At 41.8% G+C, this 27,735-nt stretch overlaps 1 protein-coding gene across 4 annotated transcripts; it reads left to right on the plus strand.

Annotated features, from left to right (window-relative positions):
- The first annotated feature begins 1,411 nt into the window (after window positions 1-1,411).
- Window positions 1,412-27,452, plus strand: map3k7 (mitogen-activated protein kinase kinase kinase 7). 4 transcript variants are annotated; one of them, XM_029462774.1, is made up of 18 exons: window positions 1,412-1,640; window positions 2,198-2,317; window positions 2,428-2,538; window positions 2,776-2,841; window positions 2,992-3,037; window positions 4,255-4,393; window positions 6,285-6,409; window positions 7,285-7,413; window positions 7,839-7,969; window positions 9,128-9,209; window positions 9,707-9,837; window positions 9,962-10,109; window positions 11,015-11,095; window positions 13,726-13,793; window positions 21,475-21,574; window positions 22,563-22,624; window positions 22,986-23,101; window positions 25,773-27,452. In XM_029462774.1, the coding sequence occupies exons 2-18, from the start codon at window positions 2,225-2,227 to the stop codon at window positions 25,951-25,953; spliced, it is 1,809 nt and encodes a 602-aa protein (XP_029318634.1). In that variant the 5' UTR covers window positions 1,412-1,640; window positions 2,198-2,224; the 3' UTR covers window positions 25,954-27,452. The 4 variants fall into 4 exon arrangements, with proteins under 4 accessions (XP_029318634.1, XP_029318632.1, XP_029318633.1 ...); XM_029462772.1 differs by having other exon boundaries at window positions 1,412-1,904; window positions 25,773-25,953; XM_029462773.1 differs by having other exon boundaries at window positions 1,412-1,763; window positions 25,773-25,953.
- The last annotated feature ends 283 nt before the right edge of the window (window positions 27,453-27,735 follow it).

Genomic DNA, 27,735 nt, shown 5'->3' on the forward strand with positions numbered 1-27,735 from the left:
GACAGAGGACGCTCCTAGCAACCAAAAAGTTGTAATTCACACAAAGTCAAATGTCAAGTCAAAAGTCATGTTTATTAGCCTTTAATTAGCCTTTAGCTCAGTCCGTAGGGACTTGGCTTGGGAACCGAAGTGTAGACAATACCCGGAGAGGTGCCGGTTTGCCTCCTGGGCACTGCCGTGGTAGGCACACCCACGCTTCCCGGGTGCTGTATATAATTGCTGCCCACTGCTCCTAATACTAGGATGGGTTAAATGCAGAGTCTAAATTTCACTGTGTACATGTGTGATGATAAAAAAGAAAAATCCTCCATTGCCATTTGCATCCATTCTATTTACAGACCCACTGAGACATACAACAATTCTAGATGAGCCAGCCTGGGATACAATACAAATAATGAAAACAATATAGGAAAAAAGGAAATTCCAAAGGAGATCTCTCCCAGGAGGGTTAGGAGCAGTACAGTAGCAATTACCAAAAATGGACAGGAAGTTGTACAACTTAGTAGAAACATAAAATACAACAACTGGAATATAATTAAACAGTGGCAAAGAAGTATTCAGATATTTTCGTAGTCAAAGTATCAAAGTAAAAGTACTCATTAGGCAGTGGAAAGGCCCCTGTCAGTGTTATATTGTGCATAGTATCATATTGGATACTGATGCATTAACATGTAACATTTAAAAGGAAAGCTTTATTTTCCTTACATTGTTGATGTACTGTAACTACCGTTTAAAGTATAGATGTCAATGCAACATTAACTCCATCAGTCAGTTTCCAGGGGCTCCATTGCTATGAGGGGACACAACTTGGGGAGTGGTACCAAGCAAACAAACCAATTTGTTTTTATTATGTTATTTATTTTTAAATTAATCATAAATTAATCACTTACTAGACTTTTTTTTCTTCCAACATTTTGAATTTGGCTGAACTTTCTTCAAGTAGCTAGCATGCTGAAAAATACACTCATTCAAGCATTCCAATTGCATTTAAACTCCATCCATTGAGAAAGCTTGTGAGATGTGGTTGAAATATACAGAAAAATATTGAATTCAGAATTGTTGTTGGATAGTAGTTAGAGCTACTACACAATTTGGAGGTAGACCTACTTGTACTTTACTAGAGTATTTAAATGTTGTGCTATTTTATTTCAACGCCACTGTATTTCAGCAGGAAATACTATCGTTTTTACTCCACTACATTTTAATGACAGTTCTAATAATAAGCCTAGGTCTACTAGTTAAAAAGTTTAATTTCATACAAAACAATGAACGTATAACTTATAACTTATAAACTATGATGCTTTGTACCTCAATTAGTTCAAGTTAGCTCCATCTCAAAAAGTTACAACATTAACGTAAACCTTTCCCTTTTTAAAGAAAGAGGTGTCCTGTTCAGTTTGCTGAGGGGACACAATTGCAGTGCGCACACACTTCCCGGTGGAGCTGCTCCTGCGAAGAATAAAAATACACTCCTAGCAAGCCAGCTAGACGAGTTGTGAAAAAGTTATGTCTGGCTGTCAAGTGGATAGAGAGAGACTATTTTTAAAAATGGACGTTATTCCTCGTTTTTCCGTACATTAATAGCAGAAACTATCCCCATGTCCAGAGAGCCGGCACTGGTGACAAGTCAACTGCGAAGGGTTGGATTGTTAAAGCTAATAAGTCCCGGTAGCTAGCGTTAGCAACCAGGCCAGCCAGCTAACGCAAGCTGGCTAGCTAATACACTCTAGGCCTTGAGTAGCTTGTTTTTTCTTGCGATTATGGTATGGAAATGATAAATAATGGTCTATAGTGATGCTATAGGTCTGTATTACGCAAGCCAAAAGCTAACTTTGAGCACTCTTAAATGTCAGTGACGGTTTTACTAGGGCAGCTACAGTTTGCTCTTCTAGATAAGCTACGCGGTAAGCCAGTTGGTTGACTGCATCATACTAACTTAGCTGACAGGAGGCTAACATTAAGCCCTGAATCTTGTTTGACAGTTTGCGACAGCATATGTTACTAACCGTGCTACCAGTTTTTAAGTATAGCTAGCTAATGTTATTTATTATGTTGCTTAGCCATGTCTAACGACACGTTAGTCATTCAATTGTGTCGTTGTGATAGATGTCATGAAGCAAGTGTGCACATCCTTGTGCTCAATTTGACTGAATTGACGTTAAAAAAATATGTTGTCTGTAATTTGCTCTCTTTTCAGTAAGTTACTAGCTGTCGTTAGCTAGTAATGTCTCTAACGTTACCATCTGCCGATATACTTGAAACACCTCCTGGATATCCGTTTGAAGAAATCAACTATGAAGATATTGAAGTTGAGGAGGTAAGTTGTGTTTGTGTCTGTGGTCTGACGAGTGCTCAACACGAATAAGGTTGTACCTTTACCTTAACCTTTACCTAGGAGTAACCTTCTTGTTAACTGTCAATTTGCAGGTGGTGGGAAGAGGAGCTTTTGGAGTTGTTTGCAAAGCCAAATGGAAAGGGAACGATGTTGCAATCAAGACCATTGAAAGTGAATCGGAGAGGAAAGCCTTTATTGTTGAGGTATTGTTGTAAATATATTTACTTTTGCTCACTACTGCAACATGTTTAGATGACACACTCTGTCAAGATCCAGTTAATATTACAGTTGAGTTTGTTTCACTTCATGTCTGTGCTATCAGTAGTCACAGGGGAGAATACTTGTAATGACAGACTGGGTGATAAATATCTCCGTACGTAAAGCACTGAATAGCATGTATGCATATAGTATTGCGTGTAACGTTTCCTCTCTGTCACCAGCTCCGGCAGCTTTCACGTGTGAATCATCCCAACATTGTGAAGTTGTATGGCTCTTGCAATAATCCAGTAAGTTAACTGGAATATTATTATATGTTTTCTTAACTACACAGCCACATTGATGATTCAACTCACCGGTAATGTTGTGTCAAAATATATTCTTGTATGTTTGTGTTGTGTCTCTGGTTGAGTTTCTGATGATTTTTCTTTCCCACTCAGGTCTGCCTTGTGATGGAATATGCTGAAGGCGGGTCATTGTACAATGGTGAGTCTACACTACTGAACAATACTGTTATAGTACACATGTTGCCATTTGTTCTGTCTTGCTAGTAGTGGAATGAACAAAGCCTTGCACAGACATGAGAAGCAGTCCTGTTCAGTTGACCCTCCCACTGATTGCATGTTCAGTCATCTGTCCAATCTCTTTACACAGTGACATGCAGCACAGCCTTGTTTGTCCCTGTAGTAAATATCCAAATGAACCTAGGAAATAATGAGGTGTAACAAACAACAATATGCAGTAAAACTATTTCTTATCAAAGATCCATATGTGCCAGTGTTTCAGCAAATGTCAGCATCATAAAACGTATATAAATATGACTATTACCTTGTGTTTAATAAACAGGGCGTATATTGGTCTGACTAATGGAACCACTGAAGCTTACCACACTTGGTCCAAAATATAAAAAATAATTTTCATTTTGATAATTAATTAATAATAAGATTGCATTTCCAAAGTCGATTGTTCAGATCTTAGAATCGCTAAAAAGAAGCCTTCGCCTAACTGTACATACAGAAGCTGCATGCACACTGTTTTCCTGTACAGTAAGGGATTATTATCAATATTTTGGGTCATTTACCTCCAAATAAAGTGATTTTTAGATAATCTGGATAAACTTATTTTTATTTTTTTGACAACCTGTTGGATCATCTGACTCCTCGTGTTTCTTACCACATTGGACTTCGATGTTGCCGTGTTCCCAGAGCTCAGCAAGTACAATGTGATTGAAATGATGGGCAAAAAAAACCAAAAAGTGTTTATAACCTGGATTTAATCATTTAAATGTTATAGATTATACTTGCAGTTTGAGGCCTCTCAGCTCTAAACTAATCATTGCAGGTAATTATTGTATGTATGAGTTCTTCATACACAATATAGGCTTTTTTTTTTTTTTTGCTTTCTCAAGAAATCAGTGTTTGGAACAGTTTTGATTCCAAAAAAGTCAGATTGGCAATTTATGTTTTTTCCAGGATGTGAATCCCACGATATGGGACTCTGCTGTGCTTTACACTTCACTATTACCTCTCTTCCCTAGTTACTGAATCTCTATCAAAGTTACTCCTATCGCACCATAACTTTGATATCATTCAGTTGAGTTGTGAATATTGTTTTTGAACGTTGTATCCTAAATTTTCGTGTGTGTGTGTGTGTGTGTGTGTGTGTCCTTGGTGGTGGTTGTGACTGTGCTCTCTTGTCCACAGTGCTGCATGGTGCTGAACCCCTCCCCTATTACACTGCTTCCCATGCCATGAGCTGGTGTTTTCAGTGTTCCCAGGGCGTGGCCTATCTCCATGGCATGAAACCAAAGGCTCTCATTCACAGGGACCTCAAGCCACCCAAGTATGCTCCTCCTCACCTCACACTCTCTTGTCTCCTGTTTCACTGTGCCTTGTGGTTTACTTTTGTATTGTACTTTGAACTTGGTCAGACTATCTTAATGCTGTGTGCCAGAAGTATACAATTCAAAAGTTTGTGAAGTTTCTCGCATGCAAGATCTTTATATCTTGACATGCAGGGGTATTGTGTCTTAACAGATGTGGGAAGGTGTGCCAAGGTGTCACAGTAGGCAGGGTTTAAACTTGTGTTTGCAACTCCTGCAAAATACAAAAAGGTGAAGCTAAATGCGCAGCTATGACAAGAACGCATAGTTGTTGTGATCTATCAGAGTTTCTAGTGAAATCTTTTCTCATAGTGTTCCAAACTGCTGTCTAACTCCTGGCTAATGTAAAATTGGGCATCGTCTGTTAAATTGAAGCGGGCCCGGGTCGTGCAGCAGAGCAGAGCAAGCGCTTAGACGGCACCCACCGCTACGGCTCTAATAATGCCTCAATTTAAGCCTTAATATAATTTAGATGTATAAATTGTATACAAATATTGTCATGAATAGGGAAATTAACAATTGAGACCAAATCCGTTGTTTCTACCAGCGGGCTGGTAGCTGCTGTTCATTCCTATGAATGTTGCCCAGGGGCACATGATGCCTAAATGGCACGACTACCAAGTGATGAATTACCCGGATCATCCTGTAATCTTTCTCATCTATGGACCCGTGGAACAAGCACGCTAGCTTTTTCCCTAAACCCCACCTCCCAGCCGCTCCATCTTGGCCGGTCTCGGCTCAGTCAAATTAACAGAGGAGGAAAAATAACTGTGGAATCGGCTATTAGTGCATTACACAACTTTTAGGGCCTAATGATTTCTGGCTTATTGGCTATTCAAGTGTTCCTACTGGGAAGTTGATTTACCTAAAAATATTGGCTGATGTCTCTTTCCCAATTTAAATCAATGGGAAAAAGTATTTTCAGGCCTCATGGATTAAGTGACTGACACTGAAGTTGTACTTCCATGCTTTGGCAACAATGAAAATTGGCTTCAAAGACCGCTGCTCTTCCTGGGGACTTTAAAAATGGAGATTGTTCCCTTTTGGAGCCAGCCTCAAGTGGCCATTATTGGAACTACATTGTTTGGCACTTCCACACATGCGCTTCACTGCGCTTCCCCCGGTGTTTGCCACTTGATTTGAACACCCAGTGACATATTGTTACTGGAGAATGTTTAGATTCCAGAGGAGATTGTATTCTGGAGGAAAGAAGGCTCCTGGCAGGACTCTCTGGGAATGACCTGCTGCTCTGTTTTCTAGAGAACTGCTGTGGAGTTTCTAGAAATAACAAGTCATACATTGTGACAAGTTGTCAACAGTTGGGTTATTGTCCAGGAATTTATTATATGCTCTTTTTAATGATTCTTCCAGGAGTTACTCTCTCGCCTGTGCTTGCGCTTCCATGTCCTGTGATGAGATTGTGTCAATATGCTGATATATTGTGCAATTTGAGCTATATAGATAACACTTTTAAGCATCGTTTGATGTATAATCACAGTACATTAGCTTAGTGCTTTCCATCCTGGGTGTAAATCCCCCTCCAAGGGGTCCAAGTAAAGCCTGTGGGTTCAGAAGACTATTAAAGGAATGAGAACAAAATCATATGTTTCTGTTCAACGAGGATTTGTTTTCTCCGTCTCCTAAAAATATTTTTAGATTATGCAATCTAGGAAAGAAAATAAAGTTTTGGAAACTATAAACCACTGTTGTACCTTCGACTGGTCACCACTTGTTTGTTTTAACTCACCAACTCTTAACAGGTCAGAAAGTGTAACTTCTGTTATTGATTATTTCAAGTTCTAAGCATTGTCATTATCTATTGAGGTGCATTTCTTGCTTTCTTTGTTTCAGTCTGCTTCTAGTAGCAGGCGGCACTGTGCTGAAGATATGTGACTTTGGTACAGCATGCGACATTCAGACCCACATGACCAACAACAAAGGAAGTGCAGCCTGGATGGCCCCAGAGGTATTTGAAGGCAAGTATGAGTGGCATTCCAAGTAGTTGAAGAGCTTTGGATAACCTGCCCTGTCAGTTGTGTTTTAACTCAAACATTTTCATATTTATCCAGTTACTGTTTCTAAAAATGCTCGCATAATCCTCACAAGCCAATGAACAAGCTCACCCGTATCCATATGCTCTTTCTTACACAAACCTTTGTTTTGTCAACTTTCATCTTAATGGCAGCTTAGTGCTCCCGGCATGGAGGCATTAATTCTTGATACGTCATCTGCAGCCTTACTTTACTGCTTTGTCGATGGTAGTCTCCTAAGCATATTGAGGAGATGAATGGGGGGGATACTCGTAGCTTTATTTCCCCCGGGAGACGATGGTGTACAATTTGTGTTCTCATTCAGCCAGTAGCCTAATGTATTTCTTCATGATGAGACATGTTCTTGGCAAAGGGGTCAGGAGGAAAGATGAATTAAGCCCTATTCATTATCTTGTTTTTAGAGGCAAGTTACAAGACAGTGCAATTAAGCAACTCACTTTTGCCCTCACTGTGAACTCTTTACAACTAATTTACATCAGTGTGTGCAGGGCAGCTACTTAAGAATAGGTGTGTGTGTGATGTGCACTTTAATTCTGCAATAATAGGCCCTGTAATTAAGCAACCCAGGAGCTGTTCCTTGGTAAAAATTGCTCCCTTATTTTCATCCTCCTCCTCCTCCCCCCCCCCTGAAAGTAGAGATGAGATAAAAACTGCTGTGTTTTCCCACACACATCTTCACTCTCATCTCAAATGTGCCACAGAGAATTACTTTTATCAGTCAGTCAGCAATGTCAAACGGAGCCTATTTTCCCTGTTTGAAAAGGACCTAAGTGTTGCTCTGGGTTCTTCTGTACTTGCAGGTAGCAATTACAGCGAGAAGTGTGATGTGTTCAGCTGGGGGATCATTCTCTGGGAAGTGATCACGCGCAGGAAGCCCTTTGATGAAATTGGAGGACCAGCTTTTCGCATTATGTGGGCTGTGCACAACGGTGAGTCACTTACCGTGTGTTTTGGGGGGGAGCTGGAGGATGCAAAAGCCATGTCCAGCTGTCAGCTACTGTGTGTCCTCAGACGTGCCTGCCCCGCACGGCCTGCTGGGAGACTGAAAGTAAAGAGCCTGGCAGAGGAGTGCAGCTAAAAGGCATGTTCACCTGTGCAGCGCTCCCTGCAATTTATTCTAGTACAGAGATGGATGGAGGAGAATACTAATGGGGTACTAATAATACCTGGGGACAAGTTTAATATTTTTCACTACCAAATCTGCCTGCCTGAGTCATTATGGTTCGAGCAGTAGGAAACAGGGGATTTAGCATAAATTTGCAATATTTCCTTGCTTGTCTGATGGGATGCCAAACGCTATTTGTTCATTTGACTGTGTGTGAGCAATTACTTTACTTTATTTTTCAACATTCAGGCACAAGACCTCCTTTAATCAAAAATTTGCCCAAGCCCATTGAGAGTCTGATGACTCGCTGCTGGTCTAAAGACCCCTCTCAGAGGCCGTCCATGGAGGAGATAGTGAAGATCATGACTCATCTAATGAAGGTAATCTGTCCTCTCACACTGCTGTCCCTCTCTACAAGGCTTTCATTAAACTGGAGTAAATTATTCAATATGCCCGATGAAATGGTTCACCAGAGAGCACAATGTAACCTTAAAGTTGTAATGCTACTTGCAGTATGCGCTGTATTGCCTTACACAAAGGGGTGCTTCCCGGCATTTCCAATGGGTATTTTTGTTGGTGCCGCTGTCGGATCTATTTCTGTTTACTCAGAGCTATCAACAACACAGGACACACTGCATTTGTTTCCAAATAACTGCGCATCAAAGGCGTTGATAGCATGATTTCTAGCCATTGCTTTTCATATGAACAAGAGGATCGATCTCCAACATCTTTAGCAACATGGCTCCTGCTAGCAGCCTGTCGTACTGTTCAAAGGTAGACGCAACCGTAAGAGTTCCAAACAACTAGAAACCCTGATCTCAGTGCTATGATAAGTAAACACAAGGTAGTACTAACAAGTAGGCAGGGTAGGGTTTGTCACTTACTGAGCAAGCTTTGTAGAAAGAAGGTTTTTAGTCACTCTCCCTCTTCGCCTTCTTTGCCCCCCTCAGTCAACGGGACTGTTTTGCCGGGTAGAGTTTCCAGTTGACGTCTGGCTGTTCCACTACCTGGGGATAGATACTGAAGCTTTGTTGTTGAGTTGCCTCTTAGAGAAATGCTCTTGGTAGGCAGTGATGCCGTGTACATGTCTATGGACTTTTATATTGTGAAAGGGAAACGCATATAATCCTTACATTGTGTAATCAACGTACAGTATACTTCATACAAGTATAAGTTAAAGCAAAGATGTTGTCTGCTGCCACTTTACCTATCGGTAGATGGATTTCATATTAGTTTGTTAGCTTTGCTTTCACAATTCAAATGCACCAGACAGAAACCAACCTATTAAGCATCCCTGCCCAATTATTTTGTCCACAACTTTGACAACTTTCAAACCAGCCTAAGTCAACCAAACCAGAAAGTGTGTGTAAAGTGTGTGTGTGTGTGTGTAGTTCACTTGCAGTCAGTCTGCCTGAATACAAGTTATTTGTAGCTATTCTATTGGAATTAGCTTCTCTTTTTCATACACAAGGAGCTTGGGTAGAAGGATTGTTCCTTCCAACCTTGCTCACACTTCCTTCTATTTTCTCTCTTGGCAGTACTTCCCAGAATCTGATGAACCCCTGCAATATCCATACCAGTATTCAGATGACGGACAGAGCAACTCTGCAACTAGTACAGGTACACGAGTCATCCGCAAACGTTTTGGATGCACCGGTACAGGAAGCTCATGTTAAAGCAGTACCCAGAATTTAATGTATGGGTGTCTAAGATCCAATATCAAAGTGTGCTTATCACCACAGAAGAATGTAGGAGGAGAAGGCATTATGTCTCACTCATGAATGCTTGGTGGTTCCAATTCTCTGTCTGGATAGAAAAAGTATTACTTAGAAAAATGTCCATGTCTTTTATTTAAATTGAGGTCCTCTGTTAGCTTTAATCTAATCATTTACAACTTGTGAAATGTCCATATAACAAGTTGAAGGAGTTCACAATGATATAAAACCACTTCTAGACCACGTTGCCTTTCGTGCTGTATTGTAAGTTTGAACTATCTGCATTTTTCAAATGTTTTTAGTGTCGTGAACCATCAGCAGAACATGCATTGTAAAATCTTAGATGAAAGGCACCAGGGTTGAGAAAGTCTGAAACCTGTCCTGTGTCCTGGGGAATCACAGGTTCATATGTGGACTACACTGGCACCAGCACAAGCAACAAAAGTGACGCAAACATGGAGAACAGTGATTCTCAAGGGAGCAACGACACTATCAAGATTACACCTCAGTTTGCTCCTTACTTCAAGCCAAAGGTAAAGCAATTATTTCTTCTTCTTCTTATTATTCATTTTGAAGTTGTATCTGTAATAATAGTTTTACATTTAGTTACAGGAGAAAACAAACGTCTATAGTGAAAGCTTTCTTTTGTTCTCTCAGGCAGACCCATTGAGGACTCTACCTCTGTCCAGGGGGGGCAGTGTTGAGAGTCTGCCTGCACGAACACAGTGCCCGGCGTCATCTGAGAGCAAAAGAATGAGTGCTGACCTTTCGGAGCTTGAGACAAAGTTGCCATTTGCACCTGCAGGTAATGCAAAACAACAACACATAAAAGCAGGGAGAGGAGCTTATCAAGGCCACTTGGCATGCTCGTTTAAGATTTAGAATTTTCTATTTAAAAACAGTTGAACAGGAAAGGCATGCAGCGCTATTGTCAAGGCAAGTCTTGTTGGAATGAAGCCTCTCCAAGTTCACAAGAAACTCTTCCCCTTGGTTTTCATGTGCTTTCATCACTTTGATGTGAAGATTGATTCCTCATAGGAACGCAACGATGCCCTCGTACACTAAGGCCGACCCAGCTGTCAACCATCTCCCCTCCTTTAAAGGTTCTGAGAGAAGGCAGCAGAGACATGAGTGCTGTTGTGGTGAAATTAAACCTCAGGAGCTTCCCACATTGACTTTTGATTTGAGCATACAGAGCTTTTTTTTTGTTGTTGTTTTTCTTGCCATTATTTGACAGAGTAGAGACAGACACTGGAAATTGTGGGAGAGCGAGAGAGGGGGGTAAGACGTGCAACAAAGGTCCCAAGGCAGGAATGGAACCCAGGATGTTACGGTTATGTGGCTACGAAGGCGCTCCATGTCAGGGTTTTTTTTCTTTTTTTTCAGATATGAATGTAACTTTAATGAATAGAGTGACTGTAATTCCACCATCGACACCTGCTGTCTTTAGATTGCCTTATTGAACCTTTAATCCAAACAGCAATAGAGCTGAATGGCTGCTGGTGTTTGTGCTGTGAAAAGTAATGTGGTGGCTGCCGACAGTCTACGCAGCACCGCTCCATGGCGCCTGGAATGGATGGAGTGCATGCAGCCCTTGCACGTACAGTGTATGCTCTGCATGTGTGTCCAGCTGTGGCCCACCAGTCTGTCGTAGTCTGCATGCTTGTTGTGTTCGCAGCTGTATGTGTGTATGTGTGTGTGTTTTCGCAGCACGTCCCCAGTATAAACGAGGCCACCGTAAAACGGCGTCATTCGGCACCATTCTGGATGTCCCCAAGATCATCGTCACAGGTATCACTGGACCACTGGGCTTCCTGGTGACCGGGTGGAGCTGGCTTGGCTGGTGTGGGTTGCTGTACTCTGACATGGCCCTCTCCTGTGTGTCACTCCATAGGATGCCAACCACATAATGTCCGTTCATATTAAATTGGTCACATGTCTTAGGGCAGTCTCTATCACAAAACAAAAAGATATCATTGAGCTGGTCCTGGAGTAACACACATCCGAGTTGCCTTATGTCTCTGTGTCTTTATTTGTAGTTGGCAGAAGCAGAACATGAGTTAATATTCTCATCTGGTGCCACCTGTTCACCTAAAATCAAGTTCCAACTAATTCAGTTTTCTCAGATGTTGATGTCTTTCTATGATCCGTGTCACCTGTGATTCAGGGAATCCAATCAGTGTGTTGCATCAGATCAGGTGGCACAGATGAGATGACGCTTCTAACTCATGGCTTTCTCTTCTCTTTCACCTCGCTGGCTTGGCTGCAGCAGATCAGAAGTAGCAGGAGTAAATCAGTGCACCAGTTCTCTGCATTTGAGCTTGTCCTTGCCTTTCATGCACAAAGGACTTGGAGAAAGCATGGCTATTTTTTTTCTTCCCCTTATGCTCTCTTTACATCCATTAACTTTGAAAAAGTCATTTTGATTAATTTCTTTCACATGAGGGTCAAAGCTATTATTACAAACGGATACGGATGAAAGGAATAGGGACAGCTCTGGATGTCTGGAAAAGCTTATATTTTGGAGCTGGGTGAGACACATTGAATGTGGCTAATCTATTCCAGTACTAAGTAACTGATGCGTGATATTAAAGGTCGGGCACTTATTGCACGTGCACACCAGGCCTTTTCTCCAGCGTATAAATCTTTGGTGGCCATTGAGAAGGGGTGTAACGATGTATACCTCGGTCCTCGGATAAAAACATAAGAAATGCAGACAATAACATTTAATTTATTTTGAAAAATGTTAACCTTAAATGATGGCTCATGAGTTCTAGTTGTTACGCCTGGGCTCCACTGCCTGCGTAAGCAGCACATCTCGGCTGCGTGTCATCTACATATTCAAGGCCTGCTTAGTTTGTCTGCGTGCCCCATGAGATTTCAAAGCAAAAATACGCAGTGAAAAGCATCATTACTGTAGTGTCAATGTCTATATGTCTCGGACATGAAAGAAATGTAAATATTTACTTTTAAATCATCAATTCTTGATTCCATTTCAAAATAAAATCCTGCTAGTGTTTTTCTACTGACAGAATCCCTTCTTTTGTTAACACAAGAATTTAATTCTGAAATATTTGCAGGACAGGGTTGTGTTAAGCTCGATAAATAAATAGAGTACCGGCATTATATTAGTTTAAATAAATAAAAGAAAGAAAGGCCTGGCAGTAAAGCATCGCTGGAGCAGCAGCAAAATATGCGTGAGATGGAAGTTAAGCACCTTTACTATGATGTTACTATCTAACCATAAGCTTACAGTTAAGTGAAATAAAAAACAACACAATGTTAGACATACTTTAAATACACAAGGTTTAATGGCAGTTGACAATATGTAACAACTATATATATATATATATAAACTGCACCCAAGTGTAAAACATTTTCATTCAAATTGTTATCAGTTTGATGACCAAAGAAGTAACGGTAGAGAGTTGTGCTCAGTCCGTTGTGTTCTCTATGGAGCGCTTGTTTGTTTGTGTGGTTATGTGTTGTCTTCATTGTGCCGTAGACGAAGCTTGTAGTCAGCCTAGACCAGATAAACCTAGTCATCTGTATTAGTTTTGAAGTGTGAGTAAGTGCTATCCACTTGATTCTTTGTCATGTAAAGTTTTGAGAAATGCACACGCTCTAGCAAACAGCAGACGTGCAGTCCCAATACACACGACTTAGTGATGATGAATATTGCTGTTTTGTGAAAATGCTTATTTTATACATCTTTGTGTTTTGGGCTGTAGTTGAACGATTACATACTTTTGATTGACAAAGGGAACCCCATCAAAGCCCATGGACATACGCATTTAATGAATGTATGTTGTATATGTTTGAAATGAATCCCTTTAGTCACACTCATTCATATGTTTTGGTGTAGTGATAAATACAGGGCTGCCAAACATCTATGGTTCACAACAGCTGTCATGGCATGTAATTGGGTATGGAAAGGTTTGTTACAGTCTGACTGTTTAAGTACTTTTAAAACCGATAGAGCCGGTAATATCCTTTGACTTCCGTTACTCCACAGGGGAGACCTCAGGGACGTAGTTTTAACCCGGTGTTTATCTGAGCAGCAAATGAATGGGTGATGACTAGCGAGTGCAGTTCCCATGGACACATCGCCTCACCACCCCTAACCTCTCATAAGTAGGCTTAGCTGTTCTTGTGAGTAGGTTTGGTCTACGGTGATGTGTGTATGTTTGTTGTGCACTGTCAGTGGGGCTGGATGCTTTTAGCAATGTGGTCATGTTCTAGCCATGCCACAGCATATGTTGACAGGCCAGGACATAGAGGTTTAAGTCAGTGCAGCTGTCCCTATGACGTTCTATGGGCCTGAATATCCGTCAAGAGAACACGGGCACCAATCTCCCACCATCACTCTCTGCAAACTCTACTGGGTCTCATTCTTTCTCCTCTGTCCATCCTGTCCACAGCCACATGCGAGCCTCAGAGACGTCGATCCGTGCAGGATCTGCCAGGCATCGGCACAGAGTCCAGCCAGGTAAGACTCAGGCACACACCTGAAAGGAATGGCAAAGGGGTCTGTGGAGTTTAATTCATTGATGATTAGAGTCACTGTTGGGACAGGGAGTTGAGATTGTTCTGTGTGTTTCTTATGTCTGACCTTGACTATACTGACTTGTATCTGTGCAGAGTTTGTCACTAGAGGGGTGTTTCACATGCCTCTACTGAAGGGAGGGATATCTCTGCACTTTCCTATAATCTGATATTCAAACGTACACTGGATTTGGTACGTCACAAATTCAAATGCCAATCGCTGTCAACTCTACATGCATGAGCAGCGGGGGTCTACAAGTTGTAGATCATTTCTTTTTATGTAGGAAAACCATGTTAAACAAATATTATTCATAGCGGAGAGTATTTAAATATTATATTATATCAGGAGGGGATTTAATTTTTTCACAAATGTAATTAAATTGAATGACAGTCTGACTGACGGTAGTCTCTTATTCAGTATTAAAGCAAGTTACCTGGATGCTAACTCTAATTGTATGACTAGATGTGGACTAAATAACTAGCACATTGAGCAGCCCATAAACAGTCAACATCGGTCGGTTTAGATGCTAAATGTTATGTTCACACAATGTTGTCCATCCTTAGCTTGTAAACTACAGTTAATAGTGTCTTTGTGCCGGTTCAGCTGTCAATCAAACACGTATGCAGGCCACTCTGGAGATTAAAATATCACTGACATTTGTTTTGACTACAAAAAGGGATGGCTGGGGATTTCAGTTGAACCTTAATATGATCTAAACATGGAAGCTAACAAACACTCATGACTCAAAGCTGGCTAATGTTTTCCGTTTGAATGTAAAATGAATGATTCACAGCTGAAGACTTCATCTTTACGTAATTCAAAATGAAAAGTTGAACTCCACCAGCACCCAACGAGATGGGTTTATTTTTTTGTTTGCCGCTCCCGTCGTTACTTGCCTTCTGTCGTGAAGCCTTGTGGATGTTTGACTGATGCCGTCTTCTAAAAGCATTTGATGCATTGTTTGCCAAGAGAGAGAAATCCTTCGGGAGAAAAGGTCATGGAATATGACGTGTGTTTGATTTGTCAGCTCCAAGAAGATGAAGACATTAGTGTAGGAACAGCCCTGTGCTCCCTCCTCAAACACACACGGCTTCAAATAAGATCCTCGGCCTGGAATATTACTCCTGCTTTCCCAAACATTTGTCTCCATTTGTTTAGCAGTAAACCCACTGCTCTGTTCAACAGTTCATTTAGAGTTCAGAAACAGTCTTTATGGTGAAGAGGATACATTGCTGCCTGTGTGTTTCCTAGTGGTGTGACGGTACCATTGATCATGGAGTTGTGTTTGTGTCAATTGCTTTTGTTACCATTTTGATTCTCTTCCCATATTGAGAGACACTCTCTGCTGTTAACAGATTAACCTCAAATGTGGTGGTTATGTGTTGTTACGCCAATGCATACAAAATAATCTTGTTGCATTTTAGACTTTAGAAGTTTGGATTCTTTAACACAATATATATATATATTTTTTTTTTCCATTGCATTAAATTCAGAAAAATGTAATTGATTGTAAAGCATATAAGGGACGATATCAGTCAAGGTGTACGTTCCACAATTGTAATGAGAGCAAATGTGGTTTGCAACATTTTGGCCTTTCACCTACAGCTGTCTGTCAAACCTGCAGGCTATCACACACTATTTCCAAAGTCCTCTCTTTCCTACAAATTCCCTTAGCCAGAGTTTAAAGCTTAGGCAATGTTCATTTAGAACTGCAAACAAACTGCATCAGAGGTTATATCTTCTGGTTGTGAGTACTGGAGACCAAAGAAGCTGCAGGAAACCAACGTGACGTCTTACACTGAAGGGTTATTAGTTCTCGTACAAGGAGAACAGATGATGAACAGTACCAGTGGATACAGAGATGCAGTCACATTGTCTCCAACCAGCCGCTCTCCCTCAACATTCACCCTAAAACAAGGCCTCCCATAAACTGTTTGACTAAAGATGGATCACCTAGATGGCTCCTCAAATCCTAGTCAACACATTGTAAGTGACAGTCACAGCATCTCCCTGACCTCTCCAGTCTGAACACTCTGGGCCCAACTCTTAACTCTTGTCTTGCAGCTGCGGGCCGTCAGCTCCCGTAGACTAAAAGATGAGCTTTATGTTTGAGAGAGATGATCTGACCAGAAAGAGACAAGACGTTAGTGTTTGACCTCAGGCCTCTAACATAAGAAGGATCGTCTACGATCAAACTGTGTAGAGTCTAAGGTTTGAATATATTTGAATATACTAGATAGATGGGAATTACTGCAAAAATGAGTTAACAGATCCTCCCTAAATCTACCCTGGTGAATTCATCTCTTTCAATGGAGGCATAGTGCTGTTCATCAGAATAAATGTTTCTGCAACAGTTATGGAAAATACTCAAATTATAACATCAACATCGCCATTAAATAAATGTAGGTCAACATTCAATCGAGTCGTTTAACTTTCAGTGTACTCTTAGTTATACCGTGAGTTCATCAAAAGTAAATGATACACGCACTTTTTTTTGTTAATCATTCCACACACAATTATACAATGAAACTTCCTAAAACAATATTTTGGTAATCAAAACAAACCTGAAATATAATATTTTGTCAAACATAACACTTACATACATACTTATTGTTAATTAAAACTCTTCCTACCAACTTACCAATCACTGGAATCCACTATTAGAATGAAATGATACTTAAAACTGATTGCACTTAGTATTGATTATACCTCTGGATACACGGAATAATCCTTCAACTAATTATTATTCTTTTTATTTATCATTATCAGTCATGTCTGGGGGCACTAATGGGTCAAACTCTTGGAGGTCATAGAACAGTATTCGATCTTCATCAGTATTATATCCCACAATCCCTTGAGGTGCCTGACGGCCACTTGTTTAGCTCTGCGAAGGGCTGACGTCATTATGTTATGTATGTTATCAAACAAGTGGCTCGCAGAAGCACAATGTGACCACTCCTGAACCCCTTGATCCAAACATTCCTGAGAAGTCACTGAAATCCATAAGTCTCATGTAATTTAGTTCCAACTTAATTGTCCATAACTTCAGGTGTTGCATCAGAGATGTAAGAACAGCACTCTGTGCCAATTACTTTGCAAGTCGCTCCTTGGGCGGCTAATAAAATAACCTATTTTGGAACGCTCCCGTTTTAGCCTCTTGCAACTCCTTGTGTTCGGCTAGCATCGCTATGTTAGAAGCGTTGAGATGGTTCTCTACATCTTTGGAGATTAGTTCTTGTTGGGAAACATGCTTACCATACCAGGGCAGAAAATGCCAGCTATTTGTTGCCCTTTTGAAATAGCCCTCGCTTGTCTGTGTACTGGAAGATACAGCGCAGGGCTCCAGACTAACTGTCCCAGAAAACTATTTTAACCGTACCAAAGTGAGTGTAAACACTCCCAAAATCAAAATGTTGGTCTTTACTTTGTTAGTTGTTAGCTGCAAAGCATATAATACAAAGAAAAGACATAATTAGATTAATTTTGCATGAAAAAATATCTTTAGTGTTATGCTTCATAGCCCTAGCTAAAAGAAAATCACTCTTAAGAGATAGTGTACAGCAGTGTACATTAGTACAGAACAGGAGTAAATGTATTGGGTTACTGTCATCTCTGAGTCTGGTTAAATGTAAACACTTATATAAAGTGTCTTTACTTCCAAACTGTACACAGCGGAAGTACTTAAGCTTTTATTAAATGTAAACTTCTCCATATATCTCTGAACTGTTAATAACGTTGCTGGAAAATGGAGGAGACGCTTGTTTTTGCCCTGTCTGTCCGTCCCGAGCTGTTTGATATGTCGCATAAAACAATATCACAAGAAAGACCGAAAAACGTATTTGTGGGAGTAGATCGGCCGGACACTGAATAAATGCTTTATTTTTAACCCAAGACAGGGGGCGCTCCTCGACACCAGCACTTTCAGAAACGAAAGGCTTTATGGAGACTAGTCTCGAGCCCCCTAACCCACATAGCAAATAAACTCTTTCAGGAAGTGGGGACCGTGCCAAATTGACCTCCATTACGGAATTACAATCACTATATCCGATGTCTTTGTAGTGTCCGTTCCCTACACTTTGGAAACATTTCTTAACTTGTGTATTGCAACTAGAGGCACATACACTGAACTGTCACGTAAAGGTGTCTGTTCACTATGTAGAGGCTCTGAGAGGTCATGCACTTTTATTTTAATTGACTCTATGGTTCTGGTACCGTACTATGGTTGGACCTGGACTATGGCAAATAAAGTGGTTGTGTAAGGCTGGGGTAAAGATATCTGATCTCCAGGAGGATTGGAACAATTAATCTGGACTAAAACTATTTGGATTTGGTATTTGAAACCTAATTTCACAAATTGGTGTCAATACAGTGGGTTCAGAAAGTATTCAGACCCCTTCATTGTTTTCACATTTTGGTATGTTACAGCATTATGCTAAATAAAAATGTTCCCCTCACTCATCAATCTACACTTGATACCCCATACTGACAAAGCAATAACAGAATTTTAGAGATTTTTGCAAATTAAAAAATTAAAATAACATGTACATAAGAATTCACCCCCTTTGCAGTGACACTTGAAATGAAGCTCAGGAGCATCCAATCTCTATTTATCATCGTTGAGATGTTCCTACACCTTGTTTGGAGTCCACCTGTGATAAATTAAATTGATTGGACATGATTTGGGAAGACACACACCTTTCTATGTAAGCTCCCACAGTTCACAACCAAACCAGGAGGTCAAAGGAAGCCTGTGGAGCACAGAGCTGGGGAAGGCTACAAAACAATGTCTGCTGCATTAAAGGTCCCCAAGAACACGGTGGCCTCCATCATTCTGACATGGAAGAAGGAACAACTAAGACTCTTCCTACAACTGGCTTCCCGTCCAAACTGAGTAATCGGGGAGAAGGGCCTTGGTAAGAGAGGTGACCAAGAACCCGATGGTCACTCTGACTGAGCTCCAGAGATCCTCTGTGGAGATGGGAGAACCTTCCAGAAGGACAACCATCACTACAGCACTCCATGGATCTGGGCTTTATGGCTGAGTGGCCAGACGGAAGCCACTGCTCAGTGCAAAACACATGAAAGCTGCTTGGAGGACTCTGAGAAACCAGATTCTCTGGTCTGATGAAACTAAGATTGAACAGTTTGGCCTCAATTCTAAACTTCACGTCTGGAGGAAAACGAGCACTGCTCATCCCCTGTGCAATACCATCCCAACGGTGAAGCATGGTGGTGGCAGCATCATGCTGTGGGGGGGTTTTCAGTGGCAGGGACTGGGAGACTAGTCGGGGTCAACAGAAAGCTGAAAGGAGCAAAGTGCAAAGAGATGCTCAATGAAAACCTGCTCCAGAGCACTCTGGACCTCAGACTGGGCCGACGTTTCACCTTCCAACGGGACAACGATCCTAAGCACACGGCCAAAACAACGCAGGAGTGGCTTAGAGAGAAGTCTGTGAATGTCCTTGAGCGGCCCAGCCAGAGCCCGGACTTCAACTCAACTGAACATCTCTGGAGAGACCTGAAAATGGCCGTCCATCGGCGTCCCCATCCAACCTGACAGAGCTGAAGAGGATCTGCAGAGAAGAATGGAAGAAAATCCCCAAATCCAGATGTGTCCAATCCAAGAAGACTTGAGGCTGTTATTGCTGCATAAAGTGCTTCAAAAATAAAGGGTCTAAATACTTATGTCAATGTGAAATGTCAGCTTCTTATTTTTTATAAATTTGCAAACATTTCTAAATCGCTTTGTCATTATGTGGTGTCGAGTGTAGATTGATGAGGGATAAAATAAATTCAAACAATTTTAGCATAACGCTGTAACAAAAAATTGAAGTGGTCTGAATACTTTCTGAACTCACTCTATATGATACGCAAGAGATTAGTGTAATTTAGTCCGACTGGCAAATGGTTACTTACGATATTGCTCAAGTTTTAGTGAGTCCAATCGGTACAAAGGGGAATTGCACTCGTCATCTTCCTCCTGGAAGAGAGATCGTTCCAGTTAATCCGAATAACTGGTGAAACATAAGAGTGCATTGACTGGTATATTCTGACATAACAGTTGTTAGAATGTGGTTCTTTTGCATAGTCTATCATTACGCTTCGGGCAGAGTTTGTTTTCGTCAACCTGCATTGATAAGCTCCTGCGCTGTGTTGTTTAGTTCTAATGCTCCTGGTTTACGAGCTACTGCGTACTGTTCCATGAAGGGCGGCGCTTCGCACACACCTACACACGCAGAGGGGAGGAAAGGAGCGAACTAGAGAATTTCCCCCCCCACCCCCCTCGCACGGACCTCGTCCCGACCTTTGCTTGAGGAAGTGTTCTCTAACTGGACCTCTTGGAATACCCCTGCGCTAGAGGGTCTGTTGAGGCAGTAGAGTCTGGTTTTATTGTCTGAGGCATTGGTACGATATGCTGACCACCACCACTTATCCCTATAATGTAAGAAAGCAGTTGCTGACAGCACACATGGATACGGGACTAATGGTAATGGGATCTGCTTCTCTTCTGGTGCGAGTGGGCGCTCTGAGAAAATGTTCATCAGTTTTTCCCAGCTCGCTCTCGTCCCCCCTGTTGCCAGATCAGTTTCTCTGTAATGGTTTTGCCTGCAAGCGATTCAGTGGGTAAGCACCCTTATGATAAAGTTTGTCGTTCTTGAGCATGCGTGTGGTGTGTGTCGGTAGTCTTACATTGCTGCTGAGCACCCGAGTGCCCCTTGATTCATCTCCTGAGTTTGGGACATGCATCAATAGACCCTGGGTGCTCTGTCAAAATACACGCTCCTCCTCACTTTGCACTTGATTAGTGCCAGGGAAACGAGAAACCTCCTTTTCTGCAACTTTTTGAACCGCTGCATCTTCCTCATGGTTCTCTGCTCGAGCCCACTCAGCTGAAGGGTGAAGAAGAGAAAACCCCTCCTCCTGGGTGGTTGGGGGAGCTAACCTGCACCTCGTAGAGTTGACCCGTTCTGTGCGTGCGTGAGTGCGTGAGTGCGTGCGTGCGTGCGTGCGTGTGTGCGTGTGTGCGTGTGTGTGTGTGTGTGTGTGTGTGTGCGTGAGTGCGTGCGTGCGTGCGTGCGTGGTTACTAAAAATGTATCCACACCAGCCAGCCAATCATAAATTCTTAGTGACCATGGTATAATTTATCCAATGAAGAGCATCCTGAGGGCAGTAACTCAGGAAATAAATGTTGAAGACACAAGAAATGTAGATGTGCAATCACTGGCACAGTTGGTACTTCAGCCACAGAAAGCTATTCAAAAATTAAATATTGTATAAATCAGTGAAATGGCTCAGGACCGGGTTGGCATTGGTCCAACCTTTTCATTGTCAGACTGCTTCCTGCTGTGACATTGTTAGAGGTCAGTCTTCATCAACATCACTTTGTTGGCTGGAAGTAGGCATGTTACACCAACGCAGCGTCGTGATATTTGCCAACGTACAAAATCGGGTAAAAGTTCCATTTTCTTCGGTTAGCTTTGTTTGGCGTATGGCTCCAAATATGCGTGACAAGAAGGTTGCTTTTGCAGCTTAACTGTTTTTATTTTTCTCACATTTTACAACCCTGACTTCCAGGAGTTGTGACTGGCTTCCCAGGTTGACAGTGTCTGTGTTCTCTTGCAGGGGAGCAGGAACAGCAGCCGGTCCTCCAGTCCTAGTGTGAGGATGATGCCCCCTGATAAGACGAGCAGCAGAGGTTACTTCTCCCCTGATGACCCCACAGGTACATCTACCACAACACAATCACAGTAGAGTGAATGATGAAATATTCCAATTTCAAGTTATTATCAAAAGATTGAATGTGTCTGCAGGAAGTGTTTCCCTTTTTATCTTCATAAGACCAGTGAAGTAACCAGACAGAACTCCACTGACAGCCTAGTATGTAACCATTTTACACATGGAAGTCTGAAGAATACTGACGAGATGCTTAAGGCTGAGTGTCCATATAGTGTTTGCTTTTTTAATTGTTCCCAATGCAGCCACTTAGAGAAAAGGCGCTGCACCCAGTGTCTTGTGGTGGTGTTACTGTCACTCTTTTTCAGCCAATCTTCCGGTTGGTGCCTATTGTGAAAAAACTATGTCAAACAAATGGATAATAAAAGGCAAAGGGGTGATGCTAGTCCCTGGATAGAGTGGTGACATGTTGTCATAGTAACAAAACGCACATTCAGCGGGAGCGCTGGGATGAAGAGCCCCCCAGTGCCCTGCCAGAGAAAAACGCTCTACGGAAGCGCGCCCTTAAAAGACATGAAGAATATAAGCTGCACTAGAAAACGTGGCAGAAACTTGTCCCTTTATAAAAAGACTGTGCATGGAGTCGTGCACAAACATAACACACCTGAGTTTTAACTCTGAGCACCTGAAAAGACCTTCACAGGCGGTGTTGTTGTTTGGGCCACACCACAACGTGACTACTTTACCACCAATGACCCAGATGTCCATGTTCTGTTGAACTGCACTAAACAGATTGGGTGTGAAAGCCCCCGTACTGTCATCGTTATGTTTAGCTGTCTTTGATGAAAGAAGTGAAGGTGACTGAAACGGGCCCTTTAACCCAGCGTCAGGGACACTGTGTAGTGTTGATCAGGGATGTACGGTGCTGCTAAGGTGGCGGTCAGGAGGTTATTTCTGAAGAAAGACTTGTGTGGGGCAGCCAACTCTGTTCCCTTAAAAATGACCCCCCTTGTGTTGCCTTTCTTGTGTTTTCTCAGACACCAACGGCTCAGACAACTCCATTCCCATGGCTTATCTGACCCTGGATCACCAGCTGCAGGTACACCATGCAATCAGCCTCCAGCAAACGCCACTACCTACCTACTACCTACAACTCATTTGTAACTTATTGTCAGCTTGAACTATGTTTTAGTGGTGTTGCAGCTCGCCTCTTTCCTCTCAAAGATGAATTGAAGGACATCGTAAATGACTTCATTATGAAAAGATTCGCTCTAAAAGCACACGATGCTGTCTTAACAGTGGAATGTGAATATAAATACACATTGGCAGCATCAGTGAGATATTTGGTGTATTATTATCTGCTTAGACTATACTGACAGCTGATATAAATACATTCTGCAGTAATGCATGAGCAGACCATTTTAAAGTTAATTAACAGCAACATGCATGTTTATTTGCAGCCTCTCGCTCCCTGTCCCAACTCCAAAGAATCCATGGCCGTGTTTGAGCAGCACTGCAAGATGGCCCAAGAATACCTAAAAGTGCAAACAGAGATTGCCCTGCTGATCCAGAGAAAGTATGTTTAACTGCACAAATATCCAATTTCTTTCTGCCGAGATCCTTTTGTGCTTGGAAGAGGTTTAGTTTGGTGTTGAGGTTATTCTGTGTACCTAGAAGTACAGAAAAGCCAGCCAAAGGCGATGACCACATTTATCTGACAATTCCAAGACAGCAGCCATCCTAAGCTGCAGAAGACGAGCGCGTTAGAACAACTAAAGACTCATCTTGACATCTCGTTTTTATAGAGCACCTACATGCTCTATAAAATACTTTCAGGGGAAATGTGCTGATTCTGTCTGGGTGATGGCTACAAATTATTTTAGCGCCTTGAGATTGCTTTTAGCTTTGAAAGGCGCTTTATAAATACAATTTTTTATTATTATTATTATTATTATTATTATTAAATCCCCCAGACAGAATCACTCTCTCTTTACTTAAATGCAGGTAGAAAAATGTAAATGTCCTAAAAGCCCGTTTCTTTATTTGGGAGTAGTTTATCCCAAAGTGTTTGCAATGGAAGGAGTTCTAAAAGAAAAACAAGTATTTTTAACTTTAGGTCTTTACTTCATAATCACGTTTAGACATTTTCGTCAGACGCCGACCTATACGGACCCGGACCGCTACTTCTATTTTAACGGCGCATTTTATTACATTTGTTTAGCTTTGCGCATTCACATTCGCTCGGCTCTGTATCACGAAGGGCGGCGCTTTGCACACACCTACACACACACACACACACAGAGGGGAGGAAAGGAGAGGAGTGAACTAGAGAATCACAGCACTCATTTTTACGGCACTAGTTTAGCGGTTCAGGAAACTCACAGACCAATTACATGCGAGTTAAGCCATCCCACGTGATGCTACGCAGCCAATCAAATCTGTGCATTCCAGGCGGGAAACGTTGCGACTCTGAATACAGACAGATGAGAGGCGAGAAGCGCGTGACAGATGGAAAGACGAGTTAGAGATACAGGGAGAGAAGACGAAGAAAGGGAGAGAAACACAGACGAAGAGACGAGTGAGCGGCAGACAGGGAGAGAACAATAACTACTCATGGCGCTCTCCAAGAAGAGAAAAGTCAACAGAGCTTTCAACCCAGAATGGACTCATTCATGTTCATCCTTCCCACTGGAGCACAACACCAGTGTCTCATATGCTCAGAGACCGTAGCGCTCATTAGAAGTGGTGATGTGAAACGCCACTATGAGGCAAAGCACAACGTTTTTGACCGAACATACCCACTCAAGTCTGAAGTGAGGGCACAGAAAATAAGCACTCAGAGCCCAATATGGTTTTGATTTGTGACAAAATAAAGCAAATAGGCCACCTGTCAGCATCATCAGCCACAGAGAACAGTTTAACCCAGGATGTGCTAGTCTGGGTTAAACTGTTCAAGTGTTAAGATGTGTTGAGACTTTATTCTCACATCAAGATGTGAAACAGTTAAAGAAGAAGGGAAACTCAAGCTGCTGCTACACTTTATTTTATCATTCTAAGATTAAGCACTTCATTTTAAGATGCACAATTTTTCAAAAGCTATTTTATTTATTTATTAAATTTTATTTTTAAATGCAGCCCGAGAAGAACACTATACATATCTACAGTATTATATATATCTGTATAGTTCAATGTTAAGTGACAATAAAATGTTTTTAAATTGTACTTTCTTTATTAGATTTGACAGTCAGCTGTTGATGACGTGCAGACGTTGATACAGCTACTAGGCTACTTCAATATATATCACACTAATTCATAACGCACGTTAGACATTATGATGCTCCGGACCTTTGCTCGCGGAAATGTTCTCAAACTGGACCTCTTAGAATTTTAGTTGAATACCCCTGGTCTAAAGTATGTGATTGTTGTCAACCACAGAGCAGTTTTGCCGAAATGTAATTTTTAAATGATCCTATTGAACTTAATGGTTAAACAACAGGGCTCAGGTGTAGCTCATAGTTTCACTTGGTGTATACAGTATATACTACATACCTTTCAAAGTGTAGAAGTGCAGCACAGTGTTCTTTAAAGTTGGACCTATTGAAAGCCCTATTGTCCCATCTGTGAACTAAGTTAATAAATCTAAATGGAGGAGGACCCTATCGAACAATGCCTGGCTTATTGGGTATTCACAACACCGAAGCATCTGAGAAGTGGTGTGTGGAAGTACACAGTGTACACCGTACATGGCAACATTACAAATAACATAAATAACAAATAACATAACAATAGCGTCCCGGTAGCACAGGCGACCCATATATAAAGGCTGAGTCCTCGCCACAGCGGCCCGAGGTTCGAGTCTGACCCGTGGCCATTTGCTGTATGTTGTTCCCCTTCTCTCTCTCCCCCTTTCACGATCTGCACTCCTCTCTGTCATTAAAGGCATAAAAAGCCCAAAACTATAACTTAAAAATTAAAAAAAGTAACGATGAGGCTGTTTGCCAAGTGAGGCAGCGACTGTACCACCTCCTGTGACTGCATGCTTTACACCACTATTATCACCTAAAAGATAGAAATATTTATATGCAACAATATCTAGCTTATTGGCATTGTTTCAAATGAGTTGAAATGAAATAAATATTAGTTTGAGTCTGTTGGAACTTGACTTGTGACAGCGCTGATGTCGTGGCAATGCCACACGTCTGCAAGTGTAAACAGAGAGGTCACATGTCTTCATGTCTTCTGGACAGGAAGGAGCTCATTGCTGAACTGGACCAAGATGAGAAGGATCAGCAGAACACGTCCCGTCTGGTGCAGGAGCACAAAAAGCTGCTGGAGGAGAACAAGAGTCTGTCAACATACTACCAGAAGAGCAAAAAACAGCTGGAGCTGATCCGGGTCCAGCAACAGAAGAGACAGGGCACGTCGTGATGAGACGGAGACATTTGAACTGCTACCATCCCCTCCCTGCCCCCCCCTCCTCACCCCAGTGTTATAACACTACCCACTCTCATGCACCACACACACACACACACACACACACACACACACACACACACACACACACACACACACTGTTACTAGTCTGGCTTTGTAAAGAGACCTGCATTCTACTGTGTCCTGCATGTTGCATTGTAGGCCCTTACTTCTGTGCAGCAGGAAGGTGACGTCCTCTGTACATTTGCACATCCTCACAGTGTGTTCTGTGAGCGCAGACCAAACAATCACTGCACCAGAGCCTGCTGCTGTGCCCGGGATGGACCATTTTCTTCAGCAGCTGTGTGTCCTCTGGGTGTGAAGGCGGGCCCATGAGTGCTTCTCTATACGTTTGCTCTCAGGGCCTCTGGGCTGCCCGCTCAGTGTGTGTCCTCTCGTCTGCAGCTGACAGCCGCGCCGTCCTCCACAATGTGAAAACCAAGACAAAGGCTTTTCTGCAAAAAAGTGTGAATCGTATGCACAAATAGAGATCGACGAGGATGATTGAAAGCTGTTGTGTAGTGCGTGCGTGGATTCCCTGTTATGCAAACCACACACCCCTTAAATCAAGGTATTTATCTCCAACCTCTCCCTTTTCTAATTGTGAGCATGTCTTCAGAGAGGGATGTCCTTCATGTCAGACGTCACTGACACTGAGGAATATGTCGAGGCTTGTGTAAACCTGGATGCAGCATTAATAATCTGCTCCTCATGCCGCAGATACAGGGAGCTGTGGATTCCCCTTTTATTTGGACTTCATTGTTGTTTTTGCGTGTAGATGTTTTCGTCTTTTCTATTCAATAGTTCACTTTGTATGATAGCTCTTGTGTCATTTTTGCATTAGGAAATATGTTATCTGGTCTGGGAATGCCCTTGTGGACAAAATGGAGGATCCTATTCCTCCCGACAGTATCTAGTTTGTTTTTAGTTCACATGTTGCCTTAGAAGTTGCCTGCATTTTAAGTGCTTGTTTTACGTGACATTTAGTGGGGGGGGGGATAAAAGCTCAAAGAAGAGGATGTTTTGTAATGTAATGGACATGAATGAAATGATTTCCGGAGGGAGTGAGAAGGATCTATGACAGTAAGCTGATATGTAAATGTTTCCCACCAGCTTTACATCCAAAACATGAACTGTACTCTAAAAGAATGTGTTTTTGTTTTTTTCTTAGTCTCATATCCCTCAAGTACTTTTGCACAATCAATTTTATTTTGTCATGTACACATTTTATTTCTCATTTAAACAAATCCGATTTTAAAATGTTGAGACTTGATGAGTCTTCCTTTTTAAATGTTACTGTTCAGGAGTGAATGTTCACTGGGTCTCTTCGTGAGTTTTCTGTTCACTGATTAATTTAACACACACACACACACACACACACACACACACACACACACACACACACTATATGACGGTGAGCAAGGCATTATAAAATAAACTGAATGGTGAAGATACTTTTCATGCGTGTTGGGTGCTTTTACACAATCCTTGTGTCTGTTTTTAAACTTCTGCTTAACTGAACTTCGGATCCGTTTTATATACCGGTAGCTTTGCTGTTGGTGAATGCGTCGCACCTTTTACTTTAAATCATCAAAACCTTTCTTAGTGTTTAGATTCTGTGTTCGCCGTGGAGGCGTGCATTTCCTCACAAATTCAAGGTAGCGCTGCAGTAATTGATAGAGTGGATATTTTAGTGGAAACATTCTCCTTAATTGAAGCTGCAGGGTGAAATGCTGA

This window comes from Cottoperca gobio, chromosome 24 (genome assembly GCF_900634415.1).
Source record: "Cottoperca gobio chromosome 24, fCotGob3.1, whole genome shotgun sequence".
Lineage (NCBI taxonomy): Eukaryota > Metazoa > Chordata > Actinopteri > Perciformes > Bovichtidae > Cottoperca > Cottoperca gobio.

What these genes read in the sequence shown, in the direction of transcription:
- map3k7 (XM_029462774.1), top strand. Translation starts at nt 2,225, where the DNA reads ATGTCTCTAACGTTACCATCTGCCGATATACTTGAAACACCTCCTGGA. An exon ending in TCATGACTCATCTAATGAAG is followed by an intron (nt 7,970 to 9,127) that starts GTAATCTGTCCT and finishes CTCTCTTGGCAG; the next exon opens with TACTTCCCAGAATCTGATGA. An exon ending in GCCCTGCTGATCCAGAGAAA is followed by an intron (nt 23,102 to 25,772) that starts GTATGTTTAACT and finishes TCTTCTGGACAG; the next exon opens with GAAGGAGCTCATTGCTGAAC.